A 24,281-nucleotide genomic window follows, 5' to 3' on the forward strand; every position below is an offset into this window, starting at 1 on the left:
CTAATTCCTGACGTTAGCATAGTCGTTACTGTAATATATTGTGTCAGAAAGACATTTCCTATGTATGCTGTCTAGATCTTCGTCTCTCTAAAACAACAGTTGTCAGTAACAAGACTCAGATCTATTTTAACTGCATTGCTACTAGAATGTGCAGCACATTGCGAAGCTGTGTATTTACTCTGTAACGTGCCGTTTATAAAGCTTGATTCAACAGTTTCCTATCTCTGTATCTTCTCTCCGAAAAACAGAATTTCTGACCCGAGAGTGAGTCATGGGAAAAAGCTGTAAAGTGGTTGTGTGTGGCCAGGCTGCTGTTGGCAAAACGGCAGTTTTGGAGCAACTACTGTATGCCAATCATGTTGCAGGTATATCTTATTTACAGCAATACCGTGTATGTCTTACTTAATGAAGCGTAATAAAACACGATTAAATGTTTTGAGGTAATGAGCTGGTTTACAATGAGGACCTGCTATCACAAACTACACAATTAGTGATATAGAGCTTTGAGATAGGAACTTAGAAGAACAAAAACTGTGACTGGTAATTTCATGATTTGTAGATTGAAATATATCTTAGTACATTCTAATTTATAAAGTTTACTTGGTATTAAAATTAGACTGGGATACTCACACCCTGTCGTGCAAATTGTATTGCTGTTTGTCTTAAGTAAGGTAATAAAATAAAAGTAAACGAATCAAGCAAATGTCCTGTATGTGTGCAGTATATCACTCTGTATGTGCTTGTCTTTGTTTTCCCACTGTTAGGCTCAGAACCCATGGAGACCTTGGAGGACATCTACATTGGATCCATAGAAACTGACCGCGGCACAAGAGAGCAGGTCCGCTTCTATGACACCCGAGGACTCCGTGACGGGATGGAGTTTCCTCGACATTACTACACTTTTGCCGACGGCTTTGTACTTGTCTACAGCATTGACAGTAAAGAGTCCTTCAAGCGGATGGAGGCCCTCAAGAAGGACATTGACCGTCAGAGAGACAAGAAAGAGGTGAGGACTGAATACATTTACAGTGTATATGTGTGAAGGCTGATTTGGGGCAATTTATATACAGTTTGTTGTTGTTTCCTCCATCGATGTTGAGCTAACCTGTTGATCCCTATTCCACAGGTGACCATTGTTGTGCTTGGTAACAAGCTGGACAAGCAGGATGAGAGAAGAGTTGATGCTAACCTGGCTCAGAACTGGGCAAAGAACGAAAAGGTGCGTCTATGGGAGGTGTCGGTGGTGGACCGGCGCACGCTGATTGAGCCCTTTGTTTACCTGGCCAGCAAAATGACCCAGCCCCAGAGCAAGTCCACTTTCCCCCTCAGTCGTAATAAGAATAAGGGCAGTGGGTCTACAGATAGCTGAGTGAACAGACACTGTATTTATGTTCAAGAGGGAAGAAAAAGGGAGAAGAGGTGTGTTGAAGGGAGCTTAGTTTTGCTAATGATCAATTTTGATACAAAGGATCAAAGAATGTTGAGGAGTGATAATGAAAGAAAAGGCAGAATGATTGTATGGATATTTATATACAGTGAGAACTGTTCCTATTGGCATCTATATTTGATGTTTTGGTGAAATACTACTTTTCTTATAAATGAGTAAAATGCTGATTTTTGCCACATTAGCTCAGAAATTAAAAGCTAGGGATTTTTATTCGTCATTCCCCATTTTATTAGGTTGGACTATGACCAAACTATTCACCCACATTCTTCACAGTTACCACTGTTGATATCAGCAGTCATATTTGGACCCTCATAATGTAGTTTTTTAACTACTGACAATCAACATTTGGATCTCAGTTTTATAACGTTTTGGACTCGTGGCGCTCCCTGCATAGATCAATTAGGACCTAGCACTTACGTTCACTGGCTATTATTTTATTTACATGTACGCTGCATGTAAATACACAGAGTGAATCATGAATTGCAGCAGGCACTCGTTTTAGCTAACTACATGGTCACACAAATGCTGAATTCCAGATCTTTTACGAGGTGAAGGGTTTTTATTGATAGATTATTGATGATGCCAGTTACTTTTCTGTTTGTTGATCTGGAGATTCGTTACACTACATATCTTCTTTGCTTAGACTCAGTGTTGGATGTTGTAGAGTGAATAATTGACATTCCTTATCACATATTGCTGTTAGCAATTAAGATATGAGATATAAGATGTTCAGACGGAAGGAAGTTTCTGCAGGCTCAGGTGCTACTTTTTTCTGGTTTGCATCACATGACTTAAAGCACTCTGCATTGTAAAATGCCAATCACGACTCATCATATGATCAGTTAGTTACTGCTGAAGTTGAAGCTCGTATGTTTTTTACTGAGCTGTAAAATAAAACCCTAAATTATGACCATTGAACTGTTTTTTTCAGGGTGCAACTTGAGTCAGACAATGAGCAGCTTTTGATTTGTTTCTTTTATTGAAAAGAGGGCATGTGTTGATATTGTCTTGAATATTCATGTTTGTGCCTGTTCTATCAACACTATGTATCAAATGTGCAACTTTTTTGTGATGTCAAGCTTTTATGTATTAATATCCATAAAATGAATTCACTTGATATTTGTTTGCATGTTTTGTAAACAAATTAAAGGATTTTTTTCTGTGCCTAAACAGAATCTTTGGTTCTTTAAAAACATTAATGACCTTTTTATTTCAGTGTACATATTATTGTTCATTTGATATTTCTTCAAATGTCACAAAAACAATTTGGTCGATTGTCTCTGTCACTTCTGACCTTCTCACATGTGAAGGACAAGACACATGGGTGTTTTATTGACAGAAAAGCTCCGATCCAGTTAAAAAGCTTCAAATAAACTAAACCACAAGCACAAGCACTGATTTTTGGTTAACTTACACTGTAGTATGTTTTATGGCCAGTAGATGTCTCTGATCTCCTAGTAAAACAATTTCTACTTCACATGTTTTATGGAAAGTGATCATGTGTTTACCAGTCATTTACCTTGGGATCTTTGCTTTAGACTGCCACTGTGGTGCCAACAGTCTTTAAAGCAGTACATTGAATTTGATAATTTGATGCACCTGTCAGTAATAAATGTGCTTGTTGGTCTATAAGACAGACAGAAACAAAATAACAATAAATGTGCTCAAATCATAAAATAATCATCTGTAGAAATCACCTTGATAATGAGCTTCCTGTCACATTAACACTGACACGAGACAGTCAGTTCAGACACTATGCCACACGATAAGTCTGTTAAAACCTTTCAAAATAAAAATAAAAGAGACAGCAGTGTTTCAGTATTCTGTCCACTAGTGAGAAGCAAGTATGTAAATAGAAGTGGACAAAACATTCACAATGGTATTATTTATGGCAAAGGTGTGCATCGTAATGTAGATTGTAGTTCAAGATGCAGGGATTCATAGTATCTGATAAGTGTACACAACAACATAACATGCTGTTGAATATCCTTTCTGATGCATCTGGAGGATGATAGTAATCACTATTATTGCCACAATGTAATAACCTATGACACTGATGCCTTATGATACTGCTAGCTGAAAAAAAAGTCAATGGATTTGTAATATAAACTCGTGTTCCCTTGAGAGGGTTTGATGATATCTAGCACTTGTTTCTTTTTTGTAACGTTGTAAATTCAGGCTTTTGTTGCAGCCAGTAGTTCAGTTTGTGGAACATGCGCCCCCTTGGCAGCTGCCCAGGGTTCAAAATTTTACCTGTGGCCCTTTGCTGCATGTCACCCCCCTCTCTAAGCTGTACTATCCCATAAAGGCACAAACTAATGCCAATTATTTATTTTAAATTCAGTCTTTTAAAGAAAACCACTGAAACAAAATGATTCATTCGAGATTAAAACTCAAATTTAGAGGAATTTGTGATCAGGCAGCATGCAAAACTGTCAATTATCAAGCAATAAAATGCCATCATGAATTTAAATATGGAGCAAATGAGAGTGAAATATTCATGACAAACACTCTCAGGAGAAATAACCCCCCACTGTGTTGGTGCTACACTGATTGTTGGAAATGCTGGGGTACAATATACGCCGACATCTGATTAAATGCTTTTTTTATATTCAAAAACTGACACCAAAACATCAGAGGAGTTCTGAAACACAGAGGCAGTTTTGTGTTCAGGTTAAAAAAAAAAAGGGAGTAACTAGAACATCAATTAGTTCAGCATTCTGTGTCTGACAAAGAAGTAAAATTTGCACAATGGCTTCTTATAAACCAGTTTGGGAGTAAAAAGAGTGGCAGTCAGACAAGGTCAGAGATGTTTCTGCAGAGGAAATTATATGCTGGTTCCATACGGGCATGTTGACTGGAGAGGTTAATGCAAGATAATGAGAAAACCTCAAGTGGAACATTTATGAAATGATATCACACTCACCTTAGTTTCCCCACGGGGTGCTATCATGTACCATCTCATTTCAATCTTGTTCTTTTTAATGACTAGAACTGAGCCACCGCGCCGACGTTACCCAGTTATTGTACCACACATTTGGACTGTATGCACACGGTGGAGTTCATTTTATCTCTCCGAGTCCTGACAGACAGAGGCTCCTGTAAGTCGTCAGAGTCTTTCTGTGTAATGGTCTCCGTTTCTGCAGTGACCCACATCAGATCCACAACACAAAATGTGAAATACACACCACGGGGCGCACGAGGGTGAGGCATCGATTTGTCACTCGCCTGTGTGATTTATGAACCTTCCTCTCCCTTCAGACTACACTGACCACAAAAGAGAAATTCACACTTTGCTAGTCACAGTCACAGGCTAACAAGGTGATGCCCTTGTGTTGCTACCAGTAAGACTCTTTTTACCATTGGATGACAGCGTGTCTCACAACTGCAGCTGAGCATCCAGCTCTCCCAGAGGACTCATAAAATAGATAACATTGTGTCCTCCTCTTGTTCTTTTTTTTTTTTTTTTTTTTTTGGGGGGGGGGGGGATGTTTTGTGAAAAGAAAAATAGACTTCAGCCCTGGAAGCTGCTCCTCTTTTCACAGATGCCATCATGAAGCATCAGATTAACAGAACAATTCCACACAGCAGTGAACACACACGGTCTAAATGGCACTCTCTGTGGGCTGGAAATATCAGCTGCTCTTAAGCCATCAGTTATGTCAAATGCTAGTTGTCACACTGGCTTCCCACGAGCCTCTCAGACAGATCATTTGTCCTGGAGGCTGGGGTGATTTTAATCTGGGATAAGTTGCGCTGGAGGCAATTTGAGCCGTGCAAAAAAAATTGGATCTTAGTTATTGCTTATAGTTTGTGCATTCAGCGCGGATGTCTGGAAGGGTTTGACACCTTTGATGCCACCCAGAGGGACATGTTGACACAATGTCTCCCAACAAGTCAATAAAAAAGACAATTTGGGCTCAATAAAAAAACAAATGAAGACGCTGTGGAAGCTGAAAAACAAATTGATTTATTCCACTGCTTTACTAACTCAACCCTCTGTCTCTTTCTCTCATCTTTCTTTGGCTTTTTTAACCTCAAATGCATCACTAGCAATATCAACGGCTCTGTATTTCACAGTACAGGAATTGGTGCAATTAGTACTGTGATTGTAAATCGGTACAGTACTTTTTTTCCCTTTATAATTCTGCTGTAGGAGTTTAATTATCAGCTGTGGGTGCCAAAGAATAATGAGAAGCATGCGTACGAATGTTAAAATCCATTCCATGTTTTGCAATAAAACTGAATTTGTGCGATACATTAACACAAACATTGGCCTGACCTACAGTGACCTCTATTAAATAACACAATAGATTTAGTAATGAATTAATGTTATGGATTTCCACAATAGAAGATATCAGTATTCCTCTGTAATATCAGCAATAAGCATACATAAGCACTATTTATGATCAGGCACTGTGTGTTTAAACACACTAATTAGCCATTACCATGTATCCAATATGCAATGCTGGAAAATGAAGCTAAAGTCAACAGCAGATGATAATTAAACACTCGCACTCACAGTTACAGCCAGTCATATTTTGAAATTGCCAACCAAAAAGTATATTCTCGTCTGTTATACATCACTCTTATGTACAAAACAATAACTATAGAAGTTAAAACAGTGCGAGTACAGTAATCTGTACTTTGTATCAAACTGGAGAAAAGCTAGAAATAGCGTGCTCTTCATTAGGCAGCAAACAGGCCAGTTATACCTTAATTATAAAACATACATCTAAATCACAGCATTATAGTGTACTAGTGTATTGAGATCTGCTATTTAGTTTCGAGTTAGAGTATATTTATGGTATAAAAGGGGCAAAGTAGAGTATATATGGGGTCATTATAAGTGGTTTCTGGGTGTATAGTGTCTGATTAGAGTATCATTTCTAGATTGGTATAAAGTACAGCATATTACATCTTATTAATGCCCACTAAAACTGCACATACAGATACTAAACATAATTACTTTAACCCCATGTGGAAAGATATCATATATGCCAATATACGTTCCCTTTAAGGCAACATATGCTGTTGATACTTACCTGATAATCACTGCACACAGTTGTACAGTTAATTGTACTGTATATAACAGGTTTCATATATTGTTTTTACATACGTTAATATCTTTCATATTTATAAATTCCATACTTACATGTGTTACATTTGCATAAGGGACGTGTGCACTTAATTACTCTACATTTTAAATATTAACCAATTGACTATAAAATAAACTGCGACTTTTAATATTGTATTGAATATAACATTTCCACAAGCCCTTATATCATATTATTAGTCATGGCTAAAAACCATACATATGGATATTAGGCTAACTGAGGCTCTGCTCCAGGTCCATGCGCTGGATTTTCTTTTCCATCTTATAAATCTTTTACAACCATCCGTTTGCTTTCAGTTAAAGATGAGCACACACACACACACACACACACACACACACACACACACACACACACACACTGAAGCTATGTTTATACGGGATGACTCTCGAGTTAAGGAGCGGTGGCTGACCACCGCCACAGGAGATAAGAGTATCACGTCCTCCATGGAGAGCAGCCAGATAAGATACCGGATCAATACAGCGGATACACCAGTGTCACTGCTGCTGAGCAAGGTCATCCTGTCCTTCTGCTGCACACCGGCTTTGTGAGCGCTGGGGATCCGATGGCTCTGCTTTGATTGGCACCACAGGAGGAGCTGGACTTGCCGTTTGTGCTTATCTGCCGTTTCCACAAAGGACGGGCTGGTGTGGCGGCCTGAGGCGCAGAGGACAACGATAAATAATCCAAGGGCTCTCCTTCCAATACACAAAAGAATCTAGAAACCGAATACTAACTGAGCTAAACACACCAAAGCAGCGAGTCCCAGAGAATCACATTATGAGGACGCTGCTCTTGGTTGGCTGTGATGACTCGACACAACAGAGACAAGCGACACTGTGTCACCAGCACATGTTGCACAACTGAGGAGGATCCATTATTCAGTACCGAATCTTTTGTCAGCCAATTCAAGCGGCCATCTGCAGAGAATCATCTGCAGATAAAGGGAGATTAAAGCACATCAGCCACTCGGATGTACTACTCTATCACTTCTCTGCGCACCACAGATGCGACAGCGCTCGGACCCAGTGGCTTTAACTTGTTTCCATTAGCTTTCACCGTCGCGTCTTGGCTGAACACCAGTCCTGCTGTCACAAGTTGTTTCCTGAAAATGGCCAGAAAATGAGAAGCTGCGGGTCGCCACATGAACAGATGCCGCGATGGTGCCGCAGACTTTCCAGGAAGGCCGGTCTGCACCTGCAAAAACCCCTGCAAATCTTTTTTTGTTTCTACGTGGCTATTTTCTGACTCAGTTTTGATTATCTGATTAATAATTAGTGGTTTTGAAATGATGGCGTTCTCTTTTTTTTGCGCTTTCTCTGTGGTAAACATAATTCAATCAGAGCACAATTCTGAAGCATCTTTGCATATCTGAGCATTCGTCTTGTCACTGTGTATTCATTAGCAATCATCTGCCTGAGTCTTTTTTTTTCTTCCCTCACACACCCACACACATATTGTTATTGCTCAAATATCAGTCTCAATGGAGGCGCTGCCTTCTTCTTCTTGTGACGCAGGAAACACACAAACACACACTCTCATAGTCACTAAAAACATTTTCTTTTACAAGTTCTAAAAGCTTTATTTTCCAAAATCCATCACTTGTCCTCTCTATGGTACAGCACTGTAAGATATTTATTTATTTTCAATCCATCCATGCGTACAGTGTTTCCTGCTCTCTAGAGCTATGGAGGGATACCCTGAATGGATGGTCATGTTAGCATTTGCTCAACCTGTCACCCCTGAGAAGGCCTGTCTAATGTGACTTTAGAGGATATTGTCCTAAAAAAAAAAAAAAAAAAAAGGCCTTGAATTACATTAATAATTGAGTCACCGTCCAACGAGGAGGAAAAAAAACAAACAAAAAAACAAGCTCACTCAAACAAAAGTTTGTTTGAAACATTTTCTCTTGTACTTAAAAAAAAAAAATGTCGTAAAACCATGTAAATGAACAAAGAAAGAAAAGAAAAGAAAAGAAAGCATTTTTTCCCCTGTACGCTGCACAGAGCCTACAATAACATAACCTACTCTCTTCTATGATAGCAGTTCTTTATGATACAGATAACAATAGCAACTCTGTTAAAATCTCTATAGTTACTCTATGGTTTTCTACATATAATTTGCCTTCTCTAGATTTCGTTATTTTAAGAAAGTTTCAGTTGTTTAGGTCAGAGTTCCCACTGAGCGACAGAAACGAACAAACAGTGAAGATTAAAGGCTGGCTGGTTCACTGAGTAAGTGCGACTGGGGAGAATCACATCGGTATGGCGGCTGGGGGGACCCGGTGGCTTCGCTTACCCAGAGAGACTTGGGTGGGTGGGGGTTGGGTGGTGGGGGTCCTCAAACAGAAAAATGTACACATGATCGTTTTGTAGAAGCACTAGTACTGGATGGCAATTACAGGGTTTTCACAACAGATGGCACTGCTGAATCACAGACAACTATACATATTGCACAATGAGAAATGCATAGGACTCGCTCCATGACTAATGTAAGAGAAACACGGTTTGTTTTGTCGAAGGAGGGATGATGCGTGGCGCTCTGAGTCCCTTACGACACCTCGCCGACAGTCCGTGTGGGCAGAGGGAGGGCGTCGGCAGATATCCCGGGTGGGCGCATGAACAGCAATATGACAGTCGACGTTGCACTTGTGACATTTAAGTCCCTAAAGATCTCTTGACGTGACGTTGTTTCGCTCAGTGGAAGTCGTACAAAAGTTCTCCTGCTCCACTTTTTAAAAAAAAAAATGAAAAAGAAAAAAGCGAGAACAGCAATGTGACGCGGTGCCGAAGCCCCCCTCTTCTGCAGCGCAAGAGCAGCTATAAATGAAAAAAAAAAACAAACAAAACGCGGCCTTAGCCCAGAGTCACAGCACGCGGAGACTGACCGTGAGCGTCGAGCATCAAGGGCAGCACCACGAGGACAAGCCCGCGTTTCACAAGTGACTCCGAGCTGGCAACTCAGAGTCGGCCCTTGGCTGTGTCGGAGCACATGATACATTGTTACACGTGTGTACAGTATAGAGTAAGATAAAGCCATCGACACACTGAAAACACATCATAAACATAAACATACTGAATGTATTGCTTTTAAAATGTGAGACGTGATCATTCTCACCTGATTGTTTTGTGTTTTTTTTTTGTTAGGTTTTCTTTTTTTTAAACGAGCAAAAATTCTCACTGAAATCGACATGGGATCGTTAAAACATACACCTAGAGCAAAAGGAAAAAGAAAAAAAAAAGAGGAGAATATCAACACAATTTTCATTGCTTTTGTAAGTAAATCAGTATTAAGGTGCTTTTTAATGTGGTTGCCATGGCACTGTGCTTTTGTTCCCTCCCACGCTGTGTGCAGACACTGCAAAAAGGATGTCAATCAAGTACTGGCTGAGCAGCCTCCCCCACCCACTGTCATCCAAACTTTCCACAGAGCTCTGAATCCCATCACGTCCTCAAGTTATCCATCGTGTTGGCGTTATTTGTGTGATTGTGTGCGCATGTGTTATGGGGGGGGGGTTTCCCTCTTCTTCTTCATTATCTCATGCAGAGATAACGGCAGGGAAAATTAAGAATAACAGCGAGCTGACGCCAGCGTGGTGAAGGGAGAAGGGGAGGAAAGAAGAGGGGGAAAGATTATGATGGCATCCATAGTTGTAAGAACATTTTCATGCTGCTAGCTTGGTGAGAACATAATGCTCGGGCTGCATTTGCGTGAATGATGCACTGGAGCAAAAAAAACCCAAAAACATTGCTAAGACAGATTTGCAAATTGAAACAAAGTCAAGTTGACAAGCTGACCTTTTCTGGACCTTAATGAGTGCTTAATCCTGGGGATACAGGGGAGGAAAAGAAATCTGGAGGGCTCTGACTGTGGCTCTGACTCAGAGCGAAAGAAATGTGTTGATTATACGAGTTTAGGGCTCAGGGAAAACTGTGTTTGGGAGAGGGCTGGAGGTGCAAAATGGTGCTGTATGGATTTAAACACATGGACAATCAGTATGTAGTTAGAGCTTCATGTACCACCCACATGTATCCTTCAAATGTTTTAAATTCGTGCAGACAGACAGTTGTTTGATATTTGCCATATCCAAGATGGATCTGGCCTCAGATGATCCTCTCAGCTTGTTGACACTGGCTGGTCCAGTCATACAGGAGGATGACTCGGCTTCAGCTGCTTTAATGAATTGTGATCTTCCCACCTTTCATAAAACCCCTGAACCAATAAGTTAAAAATGTTTTTAAAAGAGCATCAAGTAAAGGGACCTTATTTTGTGGCAACCACACTAAACATACATCTAGACTTGTCTATATTTGTTCTCTAATAAATTACACAATAATATCAGAATCCAAACCACGTTGACCCATGAAATGGCTATAGAAGTGGCCTCTGTGCACCAGTCACTGTCTGGAGGCCTGTCCTCCTCCTTAGGTCATGATAAGAGGAGCAGAAAGAAGGCATGATGGGAGATCTTGGCCTTTATGATAGGAACAGCTCTCAGGCCTAACGGCCTACTGAGCGTCAGGACTTGTGCACTCTTTCCATCGTTAGTCAGGCGGGCTGCATAGTTTGCGTGTGGCCTTTGTTATGTGGGTCACACTGGAGGAGGGCCTGGGGTTTGGTAAAGGGACACGGGTGGAGCTCAAATGAGAAGTGGGTCAAGTCTTTAGTAGGGGGAGAAGATGATGGGTGTGTGTGTGGCCCGCAGTGGCCCCGGAGCAGGCCGAAACAGTGCAGGGCCCAGGAAGGGGGTCTGGATGAAGGTGGTGGTGCCCACTGGGTGGCGCAGAGCCAGCGGGTTAGTTGCCACTGTGCACAGGGTTGGCTGGGTGAGGGGGCTGGGCAGGAAGCCAGTCGTCAAGCTCTTGGTCAGCTGCTTCTGCAAGGCCAGCTTGGTCTGGAGAAGACAGGAGGGGGAACGATGAGAAGAGCACAGTGAGGGCAGAGAACCTGCACCTGGAAACATGCTTCCCCAGCTCATTCACCATTATTATAGAGGAATTCACTCTTACTGTATACACCGCTCTGTGTTAAATACCATCCACAGCTCGGCTCATGAGAGCTTGTTGCACGAACACTCATCACATAGTAGGCTGATGGAATAACTACAGTATGGACCTTTATCAGACAAGGCTGAAATGGCAGCCATTTACTTTAAAGCTCTGGGATGTTAAAAGATGGCTCTGATCTTCTTTGAAACACCATTGACCCAGTGACCATGAAATAAATGCATGGACACCGGATGTGATTTGCTATGATGAATGCATGAAATGTAACCAAAATGCTGTTTCTACGCCCTTCTTATCAAACACTCTCCCTTGTAGACTTGAAACCATTTCTTTTGCTCCTTCACAGAGAACAGCAGAGGTCATAAACTTTTCAAGCGATGGTTGTACTAGTTTTTCAACATTGATGAATACAGCACTTGCAAATACACACACTATTGCTCCCTTGTTGCATATTTAGCTTTTTTTTTTTTTTTTAGCAAAGCAACCACTGTTTCAATCACACTGGTGAGAGGGTACTTTGTTGCAATAGTTTTTATGAATGTTTTAATATGTTCGTCTCGCTGAGGCTCAGGGCAGCCATTTTAATCCAATCTGACCGTTGAGAATCGAAACCAACACCAGCTGCTGTCTCCTGCAAATGAACAAATTTTTTCAAGCCTACAGGGGGTCAAGTATTTGATACAGAAAAAGGTGAGGACCTCTCTTTTAGGAAACTTTGATACAATACACAGTGGTCTAAGAGGAGAAACATATATCAGACATTTTCTTAAGATGCTACATATTCCTGCAGAGGATTCAAAGTATTTTAAATGACATTTCCCACAGATATCTACAAACTAAATCAGGATAACCAGACTAAACTAATGTCTGTCCAGAGAGTTGTGAAGTGGAAGTGAAGTGTTTCCCCCTTCCTTAAAGATGCAGTGAGCTTTATTTTCTCACTCATGCAGTAAATGAGAAAACAAATGTTCTGCTATCCCTCCCCCACTTTATACAATCAGGATCAGGCAGAAAACTCTAAAAAGAGGCACTCCTGTCAGCTCGGGGAAGACACACGGAGCAGGATCATTGAAAAATAAAAGAAAGGAGGGGATCGCTGACAGCAGCACAGACAGGAAGTTGACTAAACCAACACTTACAGCAGCTTTAATATCACTGAACAAAGAAAATGGGTTCCTTTAGATAATATATGGGTTTATGTTATGTTATGATGTAAAAGATAAATAAATTAAATAATGTAAATATTTGCCTCCAAAATGTCAGTAACCCAAATTATGAAGTGCGAAAAAGGAAAAAAAAGACAAACTGAAACACTTCAGTAAAGTGGAAGTATTTCAAAATTGCACTTATTTTCAGTATTTTATGTGTAATCTACAATGCTGATGAGCCCCAGCTGCAACTGACAGAGAAGAGACCCGTTAGAGGAACAAATCAGAGCAATTAAAACAAAAAAATGTCATTCATGTGAATAAACCACAATGTTGTTAGTTGCCGCATTAATTAAAAAGAAAGAAAGAAAGAAAAAGAGACGTCTAATTTCCTTCGCTGGATAGTGAGATGAAATGTGATTACAGAGGTGGAGGCGTGCAACATGCACTGTTACAGTTACGCTAGAAAATTAATGACAAATGGACAAAGAACTCGATAGAGTAAATTTGAGCTGTAGATTGTTTTATTATTTTTTATATATAGCAGAATTTTAAGCTCTCTGACTGGATTCCTCCAAACTTGCACCTTTGCCTGGTTATTTAAGAGGCAGTTAGAGTTTCATGCCAATGAAAGCCACAGAGATGCTTCGACTGTGAGTCACAAAACCTTCTCTAAGAGAATATTCATCAGATTTTTTTTTTTCCTCCAGAAAAACCAGAAGCACCTGAGACACCTCCTCCCACTTCACAACTCTCTTGGCATCACCACGTGCGTGTAAAAATGAGCAGCACCTCATGTAAATCAACAGGAACAAATAAATAAATAAATAACAAAAATCAATGGTTTCTTCATTATCTCTGCTCAGTCCCCTGCCCCGTTTCCAGGCCTAAAGTTCAGCCATCTGAAGCTCTCGCCCTCCAATCCAACCCCAGACTCGGCCTCTCCTGCCACTGACCTGCGAGGAGAGGGAGGTGAGATTGTACTGGCTGAACGCTTTCTTCATGGCAGACACAGCCACGCCTGCATAGCCACTCCATCTCACGTTCTGTAGGATGGAGGAGGAGGAGGAGGAGGAAGAGGAGGAGGTGGAGGAGGAGTGTGGGGAGAAGGAGAGATGGGGAGGTGTGCATATGACAGGAGCAGAGAAGTGATTAATCTGGAGTGCTGATTCAGGCTGCTGTTGTCAGAGCTGGTCAGTGGGGAGACAGCGGGACTATTTTAGACCTGTCTCAGGGGGAGGGGACTCGCCGAGTACAACAGTGTGCTTAACCTCTATGACAGTGCAGGCACACGAGCGTGCTGCCTCACCACGACACAGGAGCCCCTGAGCGCGGCGTAATGAGATCTGTGTGTTTGTCTGTCGGGGGGCTGGGGGTCAAATCAGTTAACTGAAACGTAGATAAATTAAATCGGGTGTTTAAAAATGCATTAGCTTACAAGCAAGGCTGAATTTACTCCTGTTTTTTTGGGTGTGCGTGTGTGTGTGTGCGCACGGTACGCTCGAGCATATCTGCCATGTGAGAAAGGCAATTATGTGCTGTTTGTCTTCCTCGAGTGTGCGTGCATGTGCGCATATTTGCGTGACAGTGTTTTGTTTGTACGTGTCTTTGCGCCGAGACTTACCGCTAAGCTGGAGCTTGGCTGGCTCTTGCTGTGGGGGGTAAATTTGGGTTTGGGTGGTTTTCCGGCCAGCCTATCCTTGTGCCGTCTGCTGTTCATGTGCTGCAGAAAGACAAGCAGAGATACAGTCAGCAGGGCTAACAAGCATCTGTTGTACCACCGTGGGAAAAAAAACAAACTTCAAAATGTTACGTGCTGAATTAATAATGGATACGTATTGAGTTTGACTGAAGCACACAGAAATTACATCACATTACTTCCCAGCGCAGCCACACTCTGTCCTCCTCTGGCTGCAGTACTAACAGGCTTATGTCCTCCTGGGATCGGGGATGTTTATATAAGCCTGGTGGAATGCATTTAAAGCTAAAGCAGCCCAGGCGCTCGCTCATGCCAGCGTATCCCCGCGTATCTTTTCCACATTCCGCTCCACCATAGGCCCGCCGTTTTCCAAGACAATCCCTTCGCTCAGATGTAGCACTTAATGAACATCAAAAGGGGAGAAATTACTTCCCCAAACTGGTTTGATGCCAACGTAGCCGGCAAATTAAACACAGTAGCTTTGCAATTATGAGTGGTAAATAAACGCCTGCTCGCTGAAGAGCTTGGCAGTTAGTTACAGCGTCGGACGATATCTGTCTAATGTGGAGAAATAGCTGCCGCTTAAATGTACCCCTGCACTCACAGCCCTGCTTTCAATGGCTTCATTCATGTGGCTGTAAATGAAACTGCTGCTTTGATTTAAGCTGCTCCTCCGTCAAGGTTATGTTAAAAATGGTCCCTTGAATAAGGTGTTCGAAAAACTCATCATTCACATTTAGCATTTTAATGTACATCGTTTTATTAATGGTTTTTATAATAGTAACATCAGAGGTCAGTCCGGTCTCAGTTCAGGATCTAATATCAGCCTTTTGATGTGCAAGGTAATTGCCCACTATGTGCAGGAAGTTCTGTTTTTAAATTAATTCTGTGGGGCCACATCATCCGCGTATGGAGGTGAGGTAATTACATGCAACATTTTCTCTGCTAGCTGTGATGAGATTGGGCTCGAGTGCTTATTTCTGCAGAGCTGACAGAACTTCTGTGGCCTTTTTGAAGAAGATTCTAGCACTCTTACTTAGGACTATGTTGCTTCCCTCCTCGTCTTTCATTTCAGAAAGCACAAGGATGATAGTAGAAGACCCAGAGTGGTAGCGCTTGTGATTTTATCCTCTTACTCTGATACCTCACAACCACAACGTTCTGATGTAATTTTGTGAGGCTAAAAGTTTCCCGCCGAGTCTAGATTGATTTCCATCCAACCCGGCCAATCACAGCCATCTAACCGATACGGTCTGATTTACTGACTTTACTCACAGTCTGATACAATATTCTGTGAGCCAGCGGGATTTGAGGACGGTCTGCAGGGTTGTGTTGTATGAAGCAGAAGCTGTGAGTACTACATACGTATAAATGCAATACAACATAAATATCAATGTCTTCTCACCTGGCTAAGCTGGGTCTCAGAGTTCACAAAGATCTCACACACTTCACACTGAAAGTTCTTGCTAGGCACCCCGACGCTGCCTTTGCTGCCCAGCCGCTTGCTCTTGCAGCCGGCGCGCGTTGCCACTACTTTCCCCCTGCGTCGAGGCAGAACGCTGTGACCCTCCAGCATCAGTTTGTGCTTTGTACCTGGTGGAGAGAGCAGTGAAGTGGCAGGTTTGTTGTGGTTCAAATCAAATATAGATAAAGATCAGTTTCAAATGCAAGTTCCTGTCTAGAAAGTACCGCTGTTATGTGCTTCCAGCTGAGAGACGGAGTTGACGGTGACTTTACAGACAGGACAATGAAGGTGAGCCTTGCTCTTCTTGGGGTCCTTCTCATCGTCTGTACGCGGCTCCCCATTTGTGCTGGACTCGTCTGCATGGCTGCCTGTCTCGGCGGTCGGGCCTGCCGCCTCTGCGGCGTCGGCGGCCTCCGGGACCTCGGGGGCGCTAGTGTCTGAGGCGGTCTCTGAGAGCTGCGAGGAAGGTGAAATCTGAGGAGGGGAGAGGGTGACCAGCTCCACCGAGGAAACCTCAGATACCGGTGTCAGCATGACTGAGCTCCTGGGACTGTCCTCCAGCTTCGCCTCCAGGTTGGTTTGTGCTAGATCAGACTGGAGAGCTGCATAAAGAGGTAGAAATAAACACAACATCAGCAAACTGGTCGCTACCAGCCCCTGTGGGAAAACTCCGGCTGTTCAGATGCTAAATACTCAAATATATTCACCTGCTACTTGTTAACTGTGGCTGTGGGTTTTTAAAGTTTGTTTTTTAAAGAGGCAAAAAAGCTGCTTGCTGCAGTCGTCCATACGTAATGCATTAGTTTGATCTATAATACTTGAAAAATTGCATCAAGTTAATTAAATAGGTTATTCAATTTATTCAAATAAACAACTTAGCATTAAATTATAAACTTTACATCTAACGTGTCTGTTCATTATTTCTATCTCTACACATGTAAATACAGATTATGTGACAGATGTACGAGGCCTCAGAGTTTTTTAAAGGCTCCTTTGTTTCCTTCTCATCGCTTTTTGCTGAGTTTTAAAACACCAAGAGAGAAGCTGATCTCATTTTTACAACAACTCCCTGATTATAAGCTTCTTCCACTGCAGTTAATATAATCCATGCTTGATTTTGGAAAAAAAATCAAATAATGAGCCTGAATAAATAGTGAGAATCTTGCACATTGAAACAACAAAACGCTCTTTTGATTAACTTTTTGAGTGCAATTAAAAAGTCGCTTGATTCGCACTCCAAATAACCGTTTTCTCCTTTAATGCAATATTTGAGCTGACATTAAGAGAGCTTTTCAACCGCTCCCTTTGTGGCGTTTTCTGATATAATATCTGCGTTTGTTTAAAGCCATGTGGAACCGACTAGATTAGCATTGGTTTAGGCGGCTAAATACCATCAGCCTCCTTCCTCCTTCATCCCTTCCTTCTCCTTCGCTCTCCCTCACTATTCAAATATCAAGTGGACCTGGAGTCTCAGTCAATATAAACAAACCCATTGACTGCCGGGCCCCAGCCGATAAGTCACTGGAGTTCCATTACACGTCTCCCCTTCACCCCTTTGTTCTCCCGGGGGGAGTTGCACACTTCACCCCAGAGCGCTGTGCGCTACGCTCGCTGAATATCTCCATTTCATTTGGTGCACACGCACACACAACCCCGCCACAATGAAACTGCGCTCCATTGATTTTCCCTTTTTACGTCTCAGAGTAAATTCATCATTCGAGATAAGGGTCTTCCTCTCCCATTCCCCCGCTAAAAGAAAAAAGAACCTATATAGAAGCAAGATTAGGCAGTCGCCTCGCTGTAATGAGAGTGACCCCTGACGGATTTGAGCTCCTCTGTGGGGGGGCCGGGGAAGGTACGATCCCGAGCTTATGTGAGCGGCGGGGGCCACCTGAGAAGCCTCTGGAGGGGAGTGATACAGATCAATGGATTTAGCAGAAACCTTACAGAGGAAGACATGGAGCGCTGCTGGGAATCAAAGCCCTCTTAAATCCAAAGACTCACATCATGAGGGACCTCATCCAGCCAAGACTCATTTCTCTACGGACACATGGTATCTCTCATTTTTAAAAAAGGCTTGAAGGGGCTCCGTGTAACGAGTTGGATCAATTTACATGTAGTAATGACTTTTTTAGCCTAATGTGAAAAACTCCCCCGTCTCTTTTTCGTTGCCTTTACAAGCCTGTGGACGATTTCTTTAAGGTGCTTAATTCTGCTGGACTGTGGATTTCTTTGTGAAGAACTTGTGTCCGATCTTTCTGTGACTTCATGCAAACTTTAACATGCATCCAAAAAGAAAAAATAACAATCAATCTTTTGATTTTATATTGAAATTAGCACCAAAAAGTTTAATCGATTAATCAAGGAGTCAATGTTTATAACCATTTTAGTGATTTGTCAAGCTACAACTACAAAATAGTACCTACTAACTACTGGTTATTGTGGAAGACATGATGATTAGCTAGCCATGATAAACAAATATCTACTTCTGACTTAATGTCTGATTATAACTATACATCATAAACTTGTCATGATGTCTAATTTGACTATTTTGACTTTTCTCTTTAATATTATTGTAAATTGAATCATTTGGTTTTCGACTGTTGTTAGAACAAAACAATCAATTTGACGATGACACCTCTGAGAAACTGGTGATGACGGGTGGCAGCTCAGGCATCTTACAGACTGAAAAATATTCACTTGATAAAAATAACCCACAGAATGATTCAGTAAATAATCGTAGTTGCAGCTCTGATGGGAAGTGGCGAAAAAAAGAGCAGCTTTTGGCTCCAGACTGGGATCAAAAATCCTGCAAAACTGATTAAACAAATTAATCTCAGATAAAAGTCTCCTCGGTCCTCTTCACTACAAAAGTATCTCTCTGTCTCCTTGTCACCCACTTGCTCTCTGACCATCTACATAATGAGAGAAACTGCCACCAACATTGGCAAACTGTCACACCAAAGGCCAGCGTATTGGCAGCACCAGCAGGGCCTCTGTGGAGAAGAACAACACGGCAGCAGCAGATTATGGATATTTGGATCAATGTTGTGCTGGCAGTCGTCAGTTTTCTTTAACATGAATAGAATTTAATCCACACTTAAACAGTCCAATCAAACGTGACAGGCTTCTGGAGTGTGAACACATCTGAGGAGATCTCAATTCAACTTTAATCACAGCTTAACAGCAGATGAATGTGAGTATTTAGCTCATTATGCACATGCTTGCATACGCACGCAGACACCGAGAACTCAGTGTAGCAGGTGAGCTCTGATCCGCGGCAGCTTCAGACCATAAACACATTCCCTGGAGGAAAATGTCTTTGCTTTAAATCATCATTACCGTGGTGACAGACAGAGTCCCAGCAAAGACGGTTTTAAAATTGGAGTCAATCAAAGCTGAGGTTTGATTGATGCTTGTCACAACTGATGTAGACCCTCTGTCTCCGGGCACCGGCCTGCTGCTCGCTAACTCACTCACTCACTCACTCACTCACTGTGTGCTCACTCCCTCCTTTGTAAGTCTGGGACATGGCTTATAAGCATCGATTAGTCCCTTTGTAAGATTGAAAATGTCGTCTCTGCTCTCCCACAACTCCCTCCTGTACTTACAAATTGTTGTGGTACCTTGAATGAATACGAATACCTGCAGAAAGTAAAGTATGTTCTTGAGATATGTTGGAAAGTTTTACTGTAACGTGACAGAATTTAGGATTAAAAAGCAAAAAAAATCACGTTCCAAAGTTACACTGATATGGCTAAAGTTTGGTTAGATTTAAATCCAAAACTGACTTTGCTACGGTTAGGGCAACATGTTACCTGGATTCACAACATTACGTGATCATGTGACCTTGCAAATCCATCTTTCCATGCTTGAATATATGCGCTCATGGCCAAATCAGAGTGGTGAAGACCAATCCTATGAGCATCCTATGAGGAATTGCACTGAAGTTTTTTCTCAATGGAAAATGTATTTCCATTCTCTCAACTGGCATCGGCGAGAGTTTGATCTGCCAACTGGCTCTGCTGCTGGTAGCGCTCTCCTATTGTTGATGCGATTGGTTGCATTTAGCCTCTGATGGACAGATGGTTTTGTTCAATCCGCTGCCAAGTATTCTTTGAGAGTTTCTGCCCTTTTATAAACATTTTCCAAGGACGACTTCCCCAGTGGTGCTGTGTAACAAAGCATCTTGTGAGTCAGGTTAGGCAGCATCAGGGTTTGGGCTAAAATTACTACCTCATTAACGTGAGGTGAACAACTGTGTTCAGTGCAGTCAATGGGGAACAGGAAGAATATGACATTTTATGGGTCGATCCCTTCATCCCAACTTCCTCTCTCTCCGTGGACTCCTGAGGGACAAGGGTCATGAGGTTTCCAGAGGGCTTTGCGGCATGAACACAAACATATGCTGTTTGTGGATATTTACCGAAGTGACTGATCCTCATATGTCTCTGTGGAGAACAATCTAAATATAGTTTAACCGATAATCTGCTGGACATTACCACTGATGCAGAAGTTGTCTTGGTAGATTAAGGTCCAAGTTATCATTATTGTTGATAATGTTATTGCACCGGTGATTCTCTTAAATGTGCAGTATGCAACCTCTGCCACTAGGGGGCTCTTTATCGAAATCATTTGAAGAGTGTTTTCTGAGAGCTGGGTAGAAAGTCGGGTGCAGAGCAAGACCTTCTGGAGGAATAAACACCCAGAGTCAGATCAGACTCTGCTCTGATCTGGAGCCATTTATCAACAGGAGGAGAGCTCAGGGGTTACTTTTTATCTTATGGAATTAAAAAAACTGGATTTATCTTCAATCCTATTAATCAACCTAACTGCAGAAGAGATCTGCAGAGGCGTTTACGTTTTGTTTTGATGACTGCTGACTGGAGCTGGAGGGGGTAAACTCTGCTGTACTTTGTGAACCCAACATTACAGAGGTCTTACTGTTGCTTTCTAATGTTAGCTTACGGCTAATGGACAGTGTGGTTATCAGGCTGTTTGTGGCAGATAAACACTGCGTGAGCAACCCGAGCCCACACAAATAATTACTTCACTTGTGGTGAATACAAACACCACTGCTGATGAAAATATCTATTATGTGACCTCATCGACCTCCCCATCCCAAAAGGAAGCGGCTGGCTAACTAAATAAAATGCTTTTACATATACAAACGTTTACACACCTAAACTAAATATACAACGGAGATCTAGTTGTTTTTGTTGGATGTAATATATCTTTATCCATGTAGTGACAAAGCCTACATTTAATTACCTGATCCGGTCCACTGTGGCACTTGCCCAAATACACTTGGAAAGCAATGCTGTGACTCATCGCTTGTTCTTGTTTACCTCGGAAAAAGTGCTTTTTGAACGCCATCCAGCCGCTGAAAGTCAAAAGGTGGTATATAAATGGCAGTGGCCTCCCGCGTCTAAACGTTGCTATTATTCTAACAGCACTGAGGAGACTGACCTTGTGGGCTAGGAGTCTGTTTATTCTGAGCCAGACTGACTGCTTAGAGGAGCAGCCGACAGGTGTGTTATTGGTTCCTGATGGCAGACAATGTGGGCATTACCCTCAGACAGCTCCCCACCAGCCTCCAGTTTCATGGCAGACATAACTCATTTCATAGAGTGTTAATTTGGAGCGCTATTCCATTACAGGTCGGCATTGTGGTGCATGCCACCACTGGCTCGCACTGCTGCATTTCAATTTCACATTAGGCCAATCACACAATTGGGCTTATTAAAAGAGTGTTCCTCCTCACAAAATTGCTCTGGAACTGTAAAATTATTCACAGCATAAAAAACTAGCTATGACTTATCTACTTTCTCTCTCCAGTGACCCCCTTCCCTCCGTGCCTATACTCCCTCTCTGTCTCTCTCAGTCCCCTTCATTCATTTCATCTTATCTCTCATTTTCCACTCATCATCCTGTTTCGTCGTCACTGCTGCTTCCCTCTTTCAGGGTGCTCCTTTGCAACGGCGGAATATTAAAATGAGATTTGATGAGAGCGTTATCAGGCTCCCAGTCTTTTGTCCACTTTCTCCTTTCTGAAGGAGACTCTTAGTGCTCACAGCAAAAAAAAAAAAAAGAAAAAAAACCCCCAAAAAACGAAATGCGGCTTGTCTGTGTGTATCCACGTGCACGGGAGCATATCTATGAGGAGTACAAACTGTCTCCCTCTGCTCTCAGTACCTTTGTATCTCTTCTCTAATATTCCATTGAGCATCCAAGCGCATTTTGAAATTCTGCTCAGATAGCGATCCTCTCCGGGGGGGGAGGGCGGCGGAGAGGATGAAGTAGGAAGGTAGAGCGGCGAGAGTGGGGAAAGCGGCTCTACCGCTGCTCCACCACCATCACCCTGGATGGATAAATGAAAAGTGTGGACCCAGACGAGTGCAACATGAGAAGGTAATGGGCTCACTCTGCAGTCAAAGTGCCACTGGAACAAGCCAAACGAGCCAAAGCTGCAGCTGTGTCATGTGGAACATGACGAGTTCAACATCCATATTGTGCTGAAAGAAAAACCAACACACTCTTATAAAGAGCTGAAATGTCTTTATCTGTACCACCAATGCAAAAACATTTTAACTCTTTGTAAAACAAGATCAGTGCCTTTGACTGCCCTTCAAATGAAAACTCGGGTCATTATTTTGCTCCCTCTCAACTTTCCCAACACTGTGTGTTGTTCTTTCCATGCCGCACAAATACACCAATTCTGGCTCTACAACTACCCTCTCTATCTTAGATAGAGCTGAGAGAGCAGGGGGGAGTGAACAGGAGGTCAAACACTGGATATTAAGAGGCAAAGGAGGTAAAAAAACGAGACACACAGACATCCCAGAATCCCACTGCTTCAGAGCCCTCCATCTATCAGAAAGTACAGGGACAGAGAGCCAGGGCAAAGAGGTATGTTTGGAGAGAGGGAGGGTAGAGTGGGTTTAGATTGCTGAGGTTTCAATGCACAGAAACACAGAGGGAATAGGAGGGCGAGATGGTGAAGGATAAGGTGTACAGGAGATGTAATCTCAGAGTGTAACACTGCAGAGCAGAGGGAAGGGGAAAAGAGAGATGATATGGAGGAGGATGATGGCAGCGGTGAGAAGAGGACTGGTGGAGAGGGTGATGAAATGGAGCAGAAGGGGGAACCAAAGTATGATAGAGTTTTTTTTTCCTCTCTCCGTCTGTTAACATACTTGTTCCCTCCACCATGTTTGTATCCATGAGTGCAGGGAGAGCCGCCTCGGACGAGGACGTCTTGTTCCGTTCCCGATCTCGTTCCCGATCGCGATCTCTGTCTCGGTCCCTCTCCCTCCCCGCGGACGAGGCTTCGCCGGCTCGTCGCTGCCTGTTCTTCTGGGCCTCCATGGCTTTGAGCTTGCGGGCGTGCTTGTGGCCCTTGTAGTGCGCCTCCGCTTGGTTCTGCAAGGAAAATGAGAGAAAACCGGGTTGGAGAGGGAGAGCGTTTGACTCGATGCCTTATCAGCTGGAGAGACGGGAGCCCACGTGCAATAAATGTTAAAATTCACGCCTGAATATTTTGCTCTCTCGCGGGCATGCACAGGCTGCATGGAGGAGAGTCTGTTTTCACCTGATAACAGCGATGGCACATTGGGAGGCCAGAGGTATAATTGCATGTGTAATATGCAACAAGAGAGAGGATCCCATCTCCACAACTACCCTATTAATGTGCACTGTGAGAGTCAGCCTCTGCAAGTCCTGGACGCGTTGCAATACATACTAATGTCACACACATCCGCACACTCACAACTCAGACGCACTCTTACTGATTGCGATGGGCCGGCAAACACGTTCACACAAATTTCCTTCCGGGTGGATTTACCTCCACATTCTCATGGCCTCTGTTCAATCTGAGAACAAAGCCTCTTTTGTCAGAGCAAGCGGGGGGGTTCGTAAGAATATCAGAGAAATCAATAGAGAGATCACTCATTAACAGTGAAAACATCCTCTGGGGATTAGCTCTCATCAGCTCCTGGCCTGGATAGGAGTTAGTTATAGAAGGAACTAGAGCTCTGATATATTACTGAAAAATCACCAAACATATACAGCATTAAGTAGCATAAGGGCTAAATGAGGATGTTCCAAATTACAGGGGTGATATGTGGGGATTTTATTTTAAAAAATTCAAAGTTTTACTAAATCGGCAGAATGTGAAGAAATGATGGTTTTGACGTTACAATGTCTACAGAAGTTAGCATGCTAACCAGCTAGCACCGGCTCAGCCTGGTCCAAAGCTCCAATGCTAAACACCAACACTCCCCAGGCCCCCCAAGCTCCCAGTCTGGACCACTAGCTGCATGGCTAACTGCAGCGACAAATAGTAGCAGTTAGCGGTTCCGCTGGTGATTTGCTGCCCCCACATATTGCACCCTGAAATGTCC

General features: G+C 42.6%; 2 protein-coding genes across 16 annotated transcripts in view; one reads left to right on the forward strand and one right to left on the reverse strand.

The window, feature by feature from the left end:
* Nucleotides 1-13,596, forward strand: part of nkiras2 (NFKB inhibitor interacting Ras-like 2) — a 21,711-nt gene extending 8,115 nt beyond the window's left edge. For 7 of the 10 annotated variants that reach the window (XM_037087884.1, XM_037087885.1, XM_037087886.1 and 4 more), the window contains 3 exons: nt 249-365; nt 765-1,006; nt 1,127-2,617. In XM_037087884.1, the coding sequence (XP_036943779.1) occupies nt 272-365; nt 765-1,006; nt 1,127-1,369 (579 nt within the window). In that variant the 5' untranslated portion in view covers nt 249-271 and the 3' untranslated portion in view covers nt 1,370-2,617. Of the gene's footprint in view, nt 1-248; nt 366-764; nt 1,007-1,126; nt 2,618-13,425; nt 13,553-13,581 lie in introns of those variants that run through there. The other 3 variants (XR_005072740.1, XM_037087892.1, XR_005072739.1) reach the window with 3 other exon arrangements.
* Nucleotides 8,766-24,281, reverse strand: part of znf385c (zinc finger protein 385C) — a 154,521-nt gene continuing 139,005 nt past the window's right edge. For 5 of the 6 annotated variants that reach the window (XM_037087874.1, XM_037087873.1, XM_037087875.1 and 2 more), the window contains 6 exons: nt 23,076-23,301; nt 16,104-16,481; nt 15,820-16,007; nt 14,340-14,438; nt 13,672-13,761; nt 8,766-11,455 (listed from right to left, as the gene is read on the reverse strand). In XM_037087874.1, the coding sequence (XP_036943769.1) occupies nt 11,225-11,455; nt 13,672-13,761; nt 14,340-14,438; nt 15,820-16,007; nt 16,104-16,481; nt 23,076-23,301 (1,212 nt within the window). In that variant the 3' untranslated portion in view covers nt 8,766-11,224. The remainder of the gene's footprint in view (nt 11,456-13,671; nt 13,762-14,339; nt 14,439-15,819; nt 16,008-16,103; nt 16,482-23,075; nt 23,302-24,281) is intronic. The other variant, XM_037087877.1, reaches the window with a different exon arrangement.

The sequence above is a fragment of the Acanthopagrus latus genome, chromosome 23 (genome assembly GCF_904848185.1).
Source record: "Acanthopagrus latus isolate v.2019 chromosome 23, fAcaLat1.1, whole genome shotgun sequence".
Classification (NCBI taxonomy): domain Eukaryota; kingdom Metazoa; phylum Chordata; class Actinopteri; order Spariformes; family Sparidae; genus Acanthopagrus; species Acanthopagrus latus.